The sequence below is a fragment of the Seriola aureovittata genome, chromosome 17 (genome assembly GCF_021018895.1).
Source record: "Seriola aureovittata isolate HTS-2021-v1 ecotype China chromosome 17, ASM2101889v1, whole genome shotgun sequence".
Lineage (NCBI taxonomy): Eukaryota > Metazoa > Chordata > Actinopteri > Carangiformes > Carangidae > Seriola > Seriola aureovittata.
This window is the reverse complement of record NC_079380.1, coordinates 6,956,244-6,971,624: the sequence shown is the minus strand read 5'-3', so window position 1 is coordinate 6,971,624 and position 15,381 is coordinate 6,956,244. Positions and strand designations below refer to the sequence as shown.

General features: G+C 42.5%; 1 protein-coding gene and 1 long non-coding RNA gene across 2 annotated transcripts in view; one reads left to right on the top strand and one right to left on the bottom strand.

Moving 5' to 3' along the window:
* LOC130185300 (uncharacterized) overlaps nt 1–15,381 on the top strand; it is a 112,095-nt gene that overhangs the window by 80,362 nt on the left and 16,352 nt on the right. The gene's annotated exons all lie outside the window — the stretch shown is intronic.
* ngfra (nerve growth factor receptor a (TNFR superfamily, member 16)) overlaps nt 1–15,381 on the bottom strand; it is a 32,257-nt gene that overhangs the window by 7,197 nt on the left and 9,679 nt on the right. Inside the window, exons 3-5 of the mRNA XM_056401681.1 lie at nt 12,269–12,631; nt 3,261–3,501; nt 1,522–1,745 (exon numbers count right to left, since the gene is read on the bottom strand). Coding sequence (XP_056257656.1) covers nt 1,522–1,745; nt 3,261–3,501; nt 12,269–12,631 — 828 coding nt within the window. The remainder of the gene's footprint in view (nt 1–1,521; nt 1,746–3,260; nt 3,502–12,268; nt 12,632–15,381) is intronic.

Sequence of the window (15,381 nt, the reverse complement as noted above, 5' to 3'; positions counted from 1 at the left end):
AGGCGCTCAGTGCAGCTTCCCCACCATGTAGCCAGCCTTATTTGATGCACCTGCACCCAGCTGTCGGCGAGTGAACTCCCTACATCACATTTATTGATGATTTAAATATTCAGAGACAGTAAACATCTACAGCAATTTTTGAAAGTAGTCCCCAAGAAATGCATAATTTAATCCTATTTGAGTAATGTTTGCTGAAAACTGCACCGCCCAGCTGTTTGAGGAAATTACTGAGCCTATTTAGAAAAATGAAACTATATATTTGTGAATTTGTGACCCCTTTTTACAGATCTACATCTTCGCTAGGAAGCATTGGGTTTGGGGCTGGAGCCCACAGGCAGGGTAGTGAAGCTGAAAAGTGTTGAGGGATTAATTAACAAATTGTTGGTTTCAGTCTTTTCATGGGATTTGTTGACAATAAGTAGTGTAAGAAATATAAAAATAAATTCAAACGTATCCTTAAAATAAAAACATATAAATAATTACAAGAGACAAACTAGGCTATTTTTTGTTTGTTTGTTTTCTTCTGTCTTCATGTAGCAATTAAAGATAACTGTAGAAAAGAAATAACTTAACACTCCCTCTGTGTTCATCTCGCTCAATGCACTGCACTGCATGAAGTAAATTAGGCACATTGTAAATTATAATTTATGATTGCTCGTGCATGATGTTAGTTTTATCCGTCCACGCCCGACATGATATACTGAGTTCGTCTTACAAAACCTTTTAGATTTTGTCTGGCTTGCCAGACTATGTGGTAAAAGCTGTCCTACAGACCCACACCCAAAATACTTTGTGAGCCCCAGTAGACAAAGATAGAAATAGAGGAGTGGTAAGGGTAGTAAAGGTAAATATAGATCAAACATATAAAGTTTCTTGCCCTCCTTATACATTACACTTCTGATATGTACTGACTGAGGTTGAAACTGTGTCAAACTTCTGTCAACACTGAATCTCTCAGCCTCATATTGAGGGTATAATGATCTAATGTTTGGTGCAGGCCTCATATTCATGTTACTGTAGTGCCTCACAATCAGAATCTCCACATTCTTGGAGTCTAATACATCATGCATGCATGCATGTAAGATTTGGCCTCACCTATCTGCTCTTGGCAGCGAGGTATTAGTCCTGCTGCTAGGTGATATATTTGTTTTTGATCTCAATCCCCAGAAATGTGTCTTGGCTCTGAGGAAAATGTTTGCACAATGATGAAAAACTACTACACAGGTTCTCCAAATCTCACTGCAGTATCTTGATGTAATTGATAGTGACTTTCTTTGGCAGCATCAATACCAAGGTGTGAAAGGGGAATATGTTCAGTCTTGGCTGAAAGCCTCATGTTAAGTTAGAGTTTCTGTGACAAATATACAGTGGTTTCAGAAAGTATTCAGACCCCTTCGCTTTTTGCACAGTTTGTGTTGTAGATTTGATTTTAAATGGATAAAATTGCCCCTTCAACCTTCATTCAGTAATTCATAATGACAAAGTGAAAATGTTAAAATAAGGAGTGAGTTTCAGGCTCACCTATTTGTTCCTGTGTGTGTGAGTGTGAGGGCTGAGTCTGGACTTCAGCATGGGCTTGCTGCTGCTGCTGCTGCTGCTGATGCTGCTGCTGCTCCTGCAGACTCTGACTGTCCACCGAGATGCCGCTGTCGCTGTGCAGCTTCTCTCCTTCCGGCGTCACCATCTGGTTGTTTGTAGCCGCGCGGTTGTTAGCTGCCTGCTTGTTCTGCTTGCAGCTGTTCCACCTGTGAAGAGATGCCATGTGATCCTATCTGACTTATCGATATTTTCGATTTCACAGCAGTTATGAGCTATAAAACAATAACAGTCAAGTGATAAATTCATTCCATGTAGCAGGATGATCAGAGATGGTAGTAACTAAAATTTCAGTCGGCAAACAACCACTTATCTATATATCCTAAACCAAACACTGGAACAAAAATGTAAGGAATGGATTCACCTGTGTGTTTTTATGCCCTAGCATAAGCCACAATCGTTAGCATGTCCTACCTGCATTAACCTGTTCAAACTCAAACACATCTACACAGTGCAGTGCTTCTCTACTATGTGGAAGCACATCCTGGATGCTATAAGAGTTAAGGCTAATGTTAGCAGTTCTGTCCTGCTTTTTATTGGATACGTTTACACAAGAACAATGTATTTCCTTTATGTCCATGTCTTCTACATGGATCATTAACTAGTGACGATGCTTCCTTTCGCCTGGGAAATGTAGCTTTAGCCTCACGCTATTTGAACAATATAATGTTCTTAGCCATCAAGAGCTAAAACCCTTTACAAGATTACTATTTGGAAATCTGTGAGCTGGAAACACTATGAAATGCCAAACAGAGTTGTCAATTCAGCGTCGCCTGTCATTAATGGACAACCTGCTGTTGTCTGCTTCTATCCGAAATCATTGTTACAGAGTGAATTTCAATGGTAAATCTGCCATTATTATCTTGTAAACTGCATGTGTGCCTGAGAATGATCAATTATTTTAGCCTAAGAATAGAATAGAAACCTGTAATAAGATGCTCAGAAAATATTAGGGAAGCTTAACGATTCTCTGCTGTAGCTTTTCTTCAGAGGATGAATGACTCGTGACTCAATGATTAAAATATTCATGAGGTACTGAGTGGTACAGTACAGTTAACACCTCTAAATGTTTACTTAATATTGGGTGTTGAAGAAATGCACATAATTTGCAGACTGTTTGTGCATGAGGAGTATTAGCCAGATGTGTGCGTCTGTAGGCTGATAAATCTGGCACTCAAATTTCCCCTGGTCGGCACTTTTCAAACAATCAATGCCTTTAATGAGCTTGTTTACTTGCTTCAAATGTGTTCTAGCCTGGGCTTGTATCTGTCTGTCTGAGTGCTTGAATGCGTGGTTGCATGTCCTCACTAATGTGTTCATGTGTGTGACCTTTATAATGCATTAAGTGGTGTGACCTTTCTTTCTTTTTTTTTCTTTCTTTTTTTTTTTTTTTTTTAGAAAAAAGCTTATTGAGTGATTCTCTGAAAACTGGGTCAAAACCCCTTTGACCACGGCATGCCTGAATATTTCACCAGCCACCTTCCTGCCATTGTGTAGCCTGGGGCAACATCTGTCACTCTAACATCACCCAACCAGACCACCATTACTATCACTGTTCACCCTCTCTGCCCTAGATTACATCGTGGCTGAGGTGTAAAACCCAATTGTGCCAATGTCTTTGGCCACAGAGCAAGCTTTCCATCTCTGTCTTTCATCCAACTGACCTCTTAAAGACAATATAAGCCACGAGGCCGACCACCACAGCAGCCAGGATGGAGCAGTAGATAGGGATGAGGTTTTCATTGAGGCCGTGGCCAAGGAAGCGAGGAGAGCCAGCGCTCGATGTGGTCGTCTCTCCACCTGGCAAAGGGCTGTCGGAGCCGTCCGGTGGGAAATAGTTGGTGAAGGGGGGTGGAGATGAAGCCATGTCCGAGGTGGGAGATATATCTGTAGGTAGGTTAGGATCTGTGTGGAAGAAGATGAGAGAAATGAGCCTTTATGAGAGAAGAAACACACCTAGATACAACTGAGGAAGAAACAAAGTTAAGACTTTACAGCCGCACTAGATGGTGTTTACTATTTTAGTTTACCATGTTGCCAGCTTGCCAACATTTGCTTATTTGCACTCAAACCCACAAATGCCTACCTCATGGTCATGTGAGAGGAAAAGTCAGGGGATCACCAAAGTCATTAGGATTCATCCTCTGGGAACCATTGATATCTTCACCAAATTTAAATCCATTCAATAGTTGTTGAGCTATTTCAGTCTGGACCGACTGACAGACACTGCTGTCCCCTTGAGCCACACCGCTATCCTGGCTGAGAAGAAATCCTGCCATGCCGACACATTTTCATATCTTCTCTGAGAGCTTGTTTGCACCGAGTCCCCAACCAGATGTCTGATACACTGCGCACATGCAGCAGCTGTTTCTGATAGACAGATGGGTGCTGGCTCAGTTGCTGTGTGCAAAAAGCAAAGGAATGTTCCTCTATGATGGGGGCAAATATCACCCACCAGCCCACCCCACACCATGCGCCTGGTCTCCTCTCACCACATCCCCGTCTGTTTGATTTCTGCCCATTGCATGACATTAAGGTCATATGGGATCATGGAAAACACAGTCTGGGGCTTTAGGGAGGTCATCATGTGGAGTGTAGCCTTTACTGAGGCCAGAGAGGCAGGAAAGCTCTGTGCTACTGGATGGGTCTGGTTTCTATCACAGCTAAGCCTGGAAAATTTTCACAATTTGTCCTATTTCCTATTTCTTTGTGAGCTCCTTTAATGATTCAGTGTAATTTCCCCCTTTGCAGCAGTGCAATGCCCACTCTGATGGGCATGGCTTGTCCTGAAAACACAATGCATCCATCAAATCTCTCCTACGGTCCTGTCATCTTATGCTTTCTATTTTGAAAAGTACTGTAAGTAACACTGCAGTGATTCTGTCAGATGGCAGAAAGGCTCACAGAGTAGCCTGCAGATCATTCCCCCCCTCAGGGTACGGTACAGCAAGCCGAGGAGAGGGCCTGTCCAGCCAAAACCAAAACTCCTCAGAGCTCAGCAGCCTGGTGGGGATGGAGAATGTGCAGCCCGGTTCAGATCTGAGACTGTAATTCCCAGCAGAACCTCAGGCTGCTCCTCATTAGCTTCATACTGGCGCTCACAGGATTAACCCTGTGGAGACCCCTAAGGCTTCCTTCAAGGCCAAAGACTGGGACGTTGTAGCCCAAACACTTTAGGGGTTGTTCTACTTTACAATTGTTCTGTTTTTGGGGTGTACCTCCAAAGCATGATGGATAAACCCAGAAAGTATATCTAAATGTTTGTCATGTATTGTAAGTTCATTCAGCTTTCACTCTGAATTGCTGATTCATGGAGTTTCTCGAAAAATTTACACAGCTACTGTACATATTAATGCTACTTACCTGCTCTTAGTACACTGTCTACACTAATATTCACAGTATATTCAGTTAAATCATGGCTAAATTATTCACAATTTGGGGATTTGATAAGTTACAGAACAGTTCACATTACCTTATTTTAAAAGGGCCAGTTCATCCAAATAACAATACATAAATAAATACCATATTTTCTCATTTACCTCTTCTGGTATCGAGCAACACAGATATTTTTAGTTTTATTTGTCCAGGGTGTGAGGTATCCACCTCTGACATTTCTGCTGTGAATAAACCGCAGTTTTCATTGGAACTACTTGATGAAATAATCTCTCTGAAAACTGTTGACAGTGTGAGGACATTGTTCTTACAAAGACCAAAGACAAGTTGCTGTTGGAGTTTAAGTGTAATTGTCATTGCTTTTAGCATCACAATGTTCATTCACCTCTACTCTTCTAAAGTGGCAGCAATAAATCAAGCCAAAACCTACAATATATCATTATATTTAAATGCTATCACCTCTATAACTCAGCTTCGTTAATGGTGTATGTAAGTGTTAGTACTAAGCAGACGAGCAAATGATCTAAGACACAATTAGTTTCAAATCATCTTGTAAATAAATTTAGTGTATTTTTTAAATGGAGAATTTGGGGAAGAAAATTTGATCTACTGATTGTTGTGGCCACTGATGTGGTCAGATGAGAGTCTACAAGAAAGAAAGACATTCAGCGGACCATCACGGGCCGAGGCTGTCTACACAGATATTCTGTTTTCACTGACGTGGCAGATAGTCAAGTTTCTCCACATTGATTTGTTGCATAATTTACACACGGTTACTCCCTTTAATAGTCCGATGGGACCTCGATGGGCAACTTAGGTGGACGTATTTGAAAAACTTCTGTTGGTCATTAGGAGTCCACGTTGGTCTGTCTGTCTGCGTGGTGATGACGGGGCGTTCCTGCCTCCCGAGGGGGAGATTGGTTTACTGAAATGGGAGAAAATATCCTTCATGGACAGAAAAACTACAGCACATGTGCGTGCCATACTTAGAAACACAGAAATAATGCAGAGGTCTATTTAAAGCTGTGCTATTGATTCGGGTCTAAAAGGAGGGAGGATTCAGAGGAGTGGAACATGGGTGTCTGTATTACATGCATCTCTTGACCTTTCCTGGGATGTAGTCAGGTTTCCTCAGCTACGCCATACATCATCCGGCTAATGCAGGGCCGGCTAATGGTATTAGCTATGCAACACGAGCTCGCAAATAGAATAACTTGTGAATGAAAAGTGTGAAAGTGAGTGAAAGTGTGCAGACGGGCGGGTCTTATATACAGTACGTCAAAGAATCCTTTACAATCCTTACAGCCTCCCCTTTATCGCACTGAGCTATCAGTCATTCTACACCACTGTGAGCGCCTTTCTTTGGTTCAACGAATTCTCCCTCCATGCAGATGTATAAATGCATCAGTCACACCTCAGGACCCGCTGTAAATTGTGTCTCTCAGTCTGAGCCATGATGACAGCTCTCCAAGGACTGTACTTTACATAACACTCACTCAACACAGAGAGCGGCAGCCGCTAAAGTACACTACGCTACATCTTTATTGTAACTCCCCCTCTTTTTCTCCGGGCTGATGCAGAAAAACACGGCAGGGTTGGCCATAGACAAAAGGATAAACGCGGGGCTCCAGAGGCTGCATACCTCAGCTGGAGCAGAATGGGAGCTTATAGGCGGCGGTGGAGCTTTAACAATTTCATTTTGGCCTCAGTGAGTTTAAAACACTCATGAAACAGAATAAAACTAGCCCGGGATTTTATGAGCGTGGGGTTGTGTGTGCAGGGAGATGTGTTTATTAGCAGGGTGTGGACCAGGGGGGCAGGAAAAAAAGATTTAATTTTTATGAGCCATTGAGGTCTTTATGGTGAAGTTAACCCCAGGGTGCTGTGTGGAGGTTGATGTCTTGGCTGCTGCCAGTTCAGGGTGGAGATGAGCAACTATCAGGCTCAGCACATGTACAATGACCTCTTTATCAGCCGCCAAACACTCTCCCTCTGTCTCAGCTCGGCCTCTATCTCAATCTTCCTCAGTGTTTGTCGCCTGACTTGCACACATCCATCACACACACATACACACACACACACACAAACTACAAATTATTCAAGTGAGCGCTCTGTCTTCTGTTCGGGAGGGTTAATAGAGGAGAGGGGAGGCAGACAGAGAGGCAGAGTGTTAGGAGAGAGTGGGGGGGGGGGTGCAGATGAACAGAGGAGCTGCTGTAAAGTGCTCTGATTAGCAGGAGTAATTATACTGCAGCGGTGAAGGCGCTGAATGCACACTGGCCACCTTCCACCGCTCCGGTAGCCCAGCCACTCGAGGGCCACTGTGGGAAGAGATGCACAGAGGGGGGACGAGAGGGAGGTATGAGCGGGGTAATAAGAAGAAAAGAAGTCTGCCTTTATCTGTTTTGTTAATCTTTCCCTCTCTTGTTCTCGAGGACAAACACTCAAACAGACACTCAGCACTTCACGTTTAATGCAGATCTACTCAGCTGAAGTCTCAACAGCACCTTTTCAGAAAAGCTCTGCTGAGGCCAAAATGGACAGAGACCTTCAATAAGAGATGCAGTGGGTGTTTTCAATTTCAGATCAAAGAGGTTCACACATGTGCCGTGTCTGGGGTTTTAATGAAAAATGTAGAAGTTAAAGCGCATTTGGCAGGGGGATGAGTGTGCATGTGCCATGTTAGCCTGCTATCTGCTGAATTGATTTTGGATGTTCATAAAAAAGTGTTTGTGTGTCTGGAGGAGGAGAGGACTAAGCTTGTAAAAGATTGCGCGTGTGTGTGTGTGTGTGTGTGTGTGTGTGTGTGTGTGTGTGTGTGTGTGTGTGTGTGTGTGTGTGTGTGTGTGTGTGTGTGTGTGTGTGTGTGTGTGTGTGTGTGTGTGTGTGTGTGTCCTGTAGTCGAGCGTGGGTGCTCATAGAGGTCACTCAGCGAAACCTGAGCATGAGCAGAAGAAATCCCAGGACTCGTATCGACCCCTCAGCACAGAATACCAGCACAGCACATATGCTGCAGCTCTCTCTGTCTGTTTTTATCTCTATTTCTTCCTCTCTCTTTTTCTGTCTCTGTCATTGTATCATGTAATTGACACTTGGTGACAGCTGGATATGAACTGGGGATTTGGGGATTTGATAATACCTCAATCATATCTTCTTCCCATATGTAGACGAGAGAGAAAAACAGCGGGGTAGGAATTTAAAAAAATATATTTTCCTCACATAAATAAAATACACAAACTGGATGAGAATACCAGTGAGACAGCTTCCTGTTTGCTGCAGAAAACATATCTGTATGCACAGTCATCTCAGACCACCATGGAAAGCCTGGAAACATCATCATCACCACACGTGACTGCAGCCATTACCCACAGGCCCACTGGTGCTAAATGACAGGGCTCTTCTTTCAAGCAGGCGTCCCACAAGGTCACTTATCGTGCCATCTCCAGTCATCACCACAGTACCATCGCTCAGGATGAGGCAGGTCAAAGGTGAGACCAGCAGCATGGGTGGGCGCCAAATGGGCAGCAAAAGGCTGTATTGTACACTACTGTACATCAGATATTTCTAGAATACATATTGCGGGTCTTTAAGGGGTTGTAAGGGGCGGTTTTCTTTTGATGGCTGTCAGTCCTGTCACATTAGCCGTGAGGGTTCTTTCAGAGTAAACATGCCTTCCTCTGTGCTTGCTGAGAATCAGCAGAAGTCTTGACTGCACCACATTGCTGTACAGTATAACGCTTGTTTAGATATGGGTGGAATCTGGGGCCTGATGAGAAAAGAAATAAGGCAGAGTTGGCAAGAAGCAGGGGAAAAAAAGTCATTCCTACCCTCTGACCATCCAAGCTCTCATTACAACTTCAAACTTGTTGTATTATTCAGGAAATTTGAATACAGCAAGGATGACATTTTTTCGCACGCCTTTGCTGCTTTTCCACATGATGCAAGTATTGACAAGTATGAAATTTGAGTATCGGCACAGATGTGGACATTGCTTCAACATGTGTTCATGTTAGAGAGAAGGAGAACAGATTGTTGGTTTGTTTCATCTGTTACTGCCTTCACCTTCACCTTCAACAACGACAGACACACTAGCAACTTTGACACTGGTGAGACTGAAGTTCAACAGGTATGATAGTAATAATGTTCACCATCTTAGTTTAGCATGCTAACATTAGCTACCCAGCAAAAAATATACAGCATAGGCTAATGGGAGTGCCATTAGTTTAGTCCTTAAATTAAAAGTATATAAAAGTATTGAACAAATCCAAATGTTGATATTTTGACCTAACAGTAGCGGTAGATGAAGATTTTGGCTCACAAGTTGTTACAATTCATACTGAAGGGAAGAGGAATTTCTCTGCCAAATTTCATGGCAACTGATCTAATAGTTGTTGAAATATTTTATTACACAGTGCAATAGTCAAAAAAAAGTCAGGAGGCCACCTGTGTCAGAGGGATTCGTCCTCTGGGGACCATGAATGTCTGTACAAAGTTTCTTAAAAATTAATTCAATAGCTTCTGAGAGATTTTGGTTTGGAACAAAAAAGGTGAATCCACTAACAGGCTGAAATTGCTATCAGCCAAACCACTTGCATGGCTAAAAACTGCAAAAACTTTATCTCATTTTTTGCTGGAAAGAACATCACCTGAGCACTCTTTCATGCCATGATATGATCTCACTGTTGTGAACCAGTCTGGCAGATTTCTTGCTAAATTTGACCTGATGGCCCACAATTTAAAATGTAGCACAGAGCTAAGCAGAGGTCACATTTTGAATGGTCTCATTTGTAGCACCTTAGATGGTGTTTGGTGCTTGTGGGAGGAAAGGTGTTAAGTCATCATCTATGTTATTAGCCCTTCTTCCACCTCATTTACCTGTCCTACTCTTATCTTTCCTTAGTCCATTTCTCCACTGCCTGTCAGTGCTATTACAGTCTATTAAAAGAGGAATTGACAACCTCCCTGTGGTGCTAGCATAAACACTGCACTACAACAAGGTGTTGACAGATTTTTGAGGTTCATTAACTTAGATCAAAATACCTGCCGGTCTCTGAGGCCATGAAAAATATCTGAAACCTCGAACAAGTCAGTCCTCCAAAGACACATATTGTAGCTCAAGCCTAAATCCCAACATTCATATTAAACACTGTCATTAATATATTCATTTAAAAATGATAATGCAGAAGAGATCAATAAAAGGCCCCACATTAGCAAATGTTCCAGCTATTAAGAGGTTGCTTAAAAGCATTTAATCACTCCGCAACTAAAGTGCCTCTGGTCAAAGTTTGCATAAAAAAAAAATCCACATGGTAGGAGAAGAGCATCTCAGGAACAAACCAGAACCACACACTTCTTCTGAAATCAGGGTCCATTGTTGAGAAAAGGCTGTTCTGTTCAATCCTGACTTATCTGGGATTGCCTTAAGGATTTTCAGCAAGGAAGCTGAGAGCAATAACACCTACGACATTATACCTCCCAGATTTGAGCCTTGTAACCCCCTGATGAGGTCGATTTCATGCCTCATCCGACCCGAGACAATTTACAACTTCCTTGTATACGAGCCGCCTTTCCTCATAGATACAAATAGCTCGACTTTGCTCCTCCACTGTTGCCTTCTGCTCTGTGGGAGAGCTGATTAGTGTTTGTCTCTGTGTTGACACTGTAGTAGTCTTTGACCTTTTAAATGATAAAGCTTTCAACTTGCTGCCATTTGAAAATCTAACCAGGGCTGACCTCTGACCTCGCCTCTTCCTACACACACATGTGAGAGTCACCCCGAGGTATCTGGTTCAAATATAACTGAGACACATATGATGCCTCTAACACAGCTCTGATGTTACTGGCAGCCGGTTGCAGTTTGTGGTCCGAGACAACTCTTGTTCTCTAGTAAGGGTGTTTTCACATTTAACATATTTGGTGCAGCTCAAACAAACTGTTGTGTCTCCCTATTTGGTTCTGGTTAATAAGGCTGGTGTGAACATGTCATTTAAACTCGGATTTGGGCCAAACAACCACACCAAGGAGGGCTCTCATTTCCACTGACCTTTTCAGACCTATAGTTTGTTTGCTGTGGTACGAATCAGTTGATGAGTTGGCGAGTTTCTTGCGTTTTGAGGCTCTTTTCACAGAAAAAAATGTAAATAAGCAAAACACAATTGTAAATTAGTAAAAGCCACGTGAGAATGTTCACCTATTGGAGATCTTCTCTATCCAAGTATCAAGAAGGCAACATGCTTTGTTGTTTCGTCCAGGCCGGGCTTTGCTTCATTCTCCTGCTAGCAAAGCTCACTGGGCTAGGGGAGCAGTTTAGCTCAGTCTTGCTGAGTATGCCCTCTAGTTGTAGTGTGACTGCTGTGTTCAGATCTGCCCAAACTAACTGAAAACAAGGCCAATTCAACTGGACTAAACAACATAGTATAAGCTTAAAAACTGGTGCTTTATTATCATGTAGGACAGGACTGTGTTTGCAATGAATTCAAAAGCTAAACTAAAATTCTATTAACTTGATCCATCTGCCCATTGTGGAAACTGTCAGAAACCAGTCTCATGTATTGTTATTACCTGGTGACCATGGTAACATGATAAAAAGAGGTAAACAAAGACGTAGTTGAAATATAAGGAAAACGTAGTGACCATGACTAGCAGCTATCACCTTCACAATATTACTGTATAAGAAGTTCTGTTTTGTTTTCACCATCAGTCATTATTTAACAGATCAGCTCTTTGTAAAGACCAGAGAAAATAAATAAACCCATCATTTCTGGTAAAATGTAGCACGACTGTGGTCAGTCACTTCAATAAACTTTGTTTTAATTGGGTGGCAAGTATGATTTTTTTTTTTCAAATATTCAATTAATTGCTGGAGATAGAAACAATCGCAAGTTTCTGAAGCCCAATTTGACATCTTGAAATTACTTGTTTTGTCCATCCAATGATCTTATTCAGTTTACTATCACTCAAGATAAAGAAAAGCGGCAGACAATGTTTTTGCCTGCAGAAATACTGCTTAATCAGTTGTCAGTAAAACCTGACAATTACTTTTCTTCCAGTCAGTCACTGACTATAGCTAGTCATTTTAGCTATAGTTTAAATTTTCCTGTGATGCTGACAATCTATGATGAGTCCAAACCTGCCCACTGATGGTCATATGACTTCAGGTTTACAGCTCTTAGTTTGGTTTGTGAAATGGACCAATGATATATCTCGTTCTTTTCTATGGTGTGGATCAAGTTACCTGACCTCCAGGTGTGAAGGCGACTTGAGTGTGGAGATGACTTACTGTGGCAGATAGAGTCACGGGTTGGCGAGCACAAGGCCAGCTGTATCTCAGTTTCGTCATCACAGATGGCGCAGGGCAGGCAGGGTTCGAGGGAGCTTTCCCGGTCAGAGAAGGTATCGTCCACACACTCCTCGCACACCGTGTCATGATTGTGTTCACAGTGAGCAAACACGCCCTCTCCTACAGGGCACACTGTACAGGGCTCGCAGCGGCCGGATATCGCGTCGAAGAAGAAGTTGTAGTTGCAGACGCAGACGGCGTCGTTGGAGTCTGTGCAGGGCGTCTCTAACCGCATCAGGCCGGTACATTGTGTGCATGGCCTGCACTGCTCTGTGTGACTGTAGTTCTCTGAGAAGGTCTCACCTACAGAGCAGAGGACAGGTCGAAGGAGACAAGACAGAAAAGTAAGGAGGAAATTTTAGAGGGGGAGAAGAGAAAAAGAGGTTAGAAGACGGAGAGAGCAGGACATATGAGGAGATAAACGGGGGATAAACAGTGAGTCTAATGACATTAATAATGTTTACTGCACATTGGAAGGGAGGACACATTGATCCACCGGGATCTTAGTGATTTGTGCTGCAGGGCAAGAAAGGTGCTCTTGTTGGGGAGCGAGTCAAAAGCCTGCTGTGCTCATTACGATATCGATCTCAATGTCTTTGTGCTGTGCTGAGTAAACTGCTTCGATCTCAGTCATGCACACAGAGTGAAGTGCAGGTGCATCCACATACTTACAGTGATACAGTTTAAAGATTTTAAAAACTCATCAAGCGATGACTTAGTTGCATTTAGATGCTTTAGAGAGATACAGATGAATCAGTGAGTCATTTTGTCAGAATCGTAGCATTTCTGGAAAGCTTTAATTCAGTTTGCTTAATGTTTTCCAATACGTTATTCACATTACTTGATCTAAACTTATCTAAACACACACAGAGAGTATAATCTTAGTATAATTTTGGATTTGGGTGCACGTACTGACTTTGCCCCTTGCCTATGCCCTTAACTGCCCTTTTCTACATTACCCTTGACTAAAGGTGAAATGTTTGAACTTTTCGTTGCTGCCTCTGTGTCATGCATCTGAAGCCTGTGTGCTCTGAGCTGAAACAATCAAATTTCATCTATTCATCCAATACATCCAACAGTTGTCAAAAGACTTCACTCCAGGCCAAAAATGTCAAACTCGTGGTGTTTGGTGTTTCAGGAAAGGTCAGGGGAACATTTACCATGTTCACAATCTTAGTTTAGCATGTTAGCATGCTAACATTTGCTAATTAGCACTAGCATACACACAAAGTAACCTACAGCTGAAGCTTAAGGGGGATATCAGGTATGTAGTTGCAGGTATTTCGTCATAAACCAAATTGTGGGACATAAAAAATATTTTGACACAATGCTGATGTGAAATTAAATGAAGTTATTTAAATTCATCCTTAGGAGAACATAAACGTGCACACCAAATTTCAGGGTGATCCATCTAATAGTTGTTGAATTATTTCACTAAAAACCCCATGGTGGCACTAGAGGTAAAGTTAGGGGATCACCAAAGGGTATATCCTCAAGCAACCACCAACAGCTTTTCATTGCAATCCATCATATCTGGAGCATCACAGTGCTTGTGTGGCTAAAAAGTTAGTTCTGGTTTGTATCACCCATTTGCTCAACCTTCATAAGATGTGGACTGCTGAGCTAGACAAATGTGGTTCTGCAAATTGCCTGTGTCCTCTCTCTGGCCTGATTTAAAAAAAAAAATGAAATAAAATAGTGCCTTTTTAATAATCAATGCATGTTTCAAAAAGACAGCCATTTTAAGGACAACTCTATTGCATTATATTGATTTTTTGGTTGTGAGCAAAAGAGATAGCAGACCACAGCTGAGTAGTGGAGAACAGCGTTGAAGGGGAATGAGGTAAAAGCCGTGCTGACTAATTGCCTGCTGCTTTTCAATTACTTCAAACACTTCAGATTTGCTCTTCAGGAACATTTGCATTGTGAGGACTCAGGAGAGTTCATCGCTGAGGAAGTGACCTCAAATTAGTTTATTCTTACGCTGAGAGGTCCTAGGGGCACAAAGTCATCTATTAATATTGCATGTTCATATAGAATAATATTCAGATATAATTGGATGCATGCTGATTTATGTGAACAGTGAGGGGGGGTGTAAGTGTGTGTCCTAAGAGTGTGTTTTAGTGGATGAATGAGATGGGAGTGGAGTGGAGAGGCTCACAGGGGGAAGAAAAAAAACACTGCAGCTCCGATTCACTACAGAAGCACCGTCACTGTTCTCCAAATCCCATTTTACATTTTTTGTGGCGTGCTTAACATGAGAACGGTCACCTTGCAAGAGCTGCAGTTCAGACAGAAACGGCACCATGTGTGATGTTTTAATCCCTGCTGCATACAGGAAACATTAGAGGGGCAGCAAAGTGCAGCTGGAAGGTCACCATTCATTCATCCAGAGCAAGAAAATTTCATAACATATGATTATGAGAGAGGAACACATGTCAAAACATCTTTGTGAACTGTTTAACTTCTGTGCGTTAGAGTGACGTGACGTGCTTAATTAACACCAAACATCGCCTGTTTCACTCACTCACTCACTCATTGCTTTAGAGTGAAAAAATAGTTGGGACTGGGTGTGACTGTAAATATGTGGGACTTGCACACAACTCTTATCTGCATTTGCATATGTCTCTCTCTCTGTGTGTGTGTGTGTGTGTGTGTGTGTGTGTGTGTGTGTGTGTGTGTGTGTGTGTGTGTGTGTGTGTGTTTTCTATGTGAACTGCTTAGTGGGTGTCGTGTTGAGCAACAGCATATTGTCAGTGTGAAAAGCCCTGCAGCAATGTCCCAGCACTAGCTTTTGCGTTGTAAGCGGAACTGGCAAGTAAACACTGGCACAGACTGAAGCTCTAACCACCTTGTAAACAGCAGCACGGCTAAGAAGCCGAGGATGAAGGCTGTCACATTATACAGGCAGACTGAGTGGAGCAGACGGAGGTAATGATATGATAGATACAGGTAGGGGTGTAGGCAGAAAGGCGGCTCAACAAGCTCTGCAGGAGTGACCGCTCGATTTGCTCGAATGAATCTCGAGGCTGTTTGACACCACGCAATCGGAA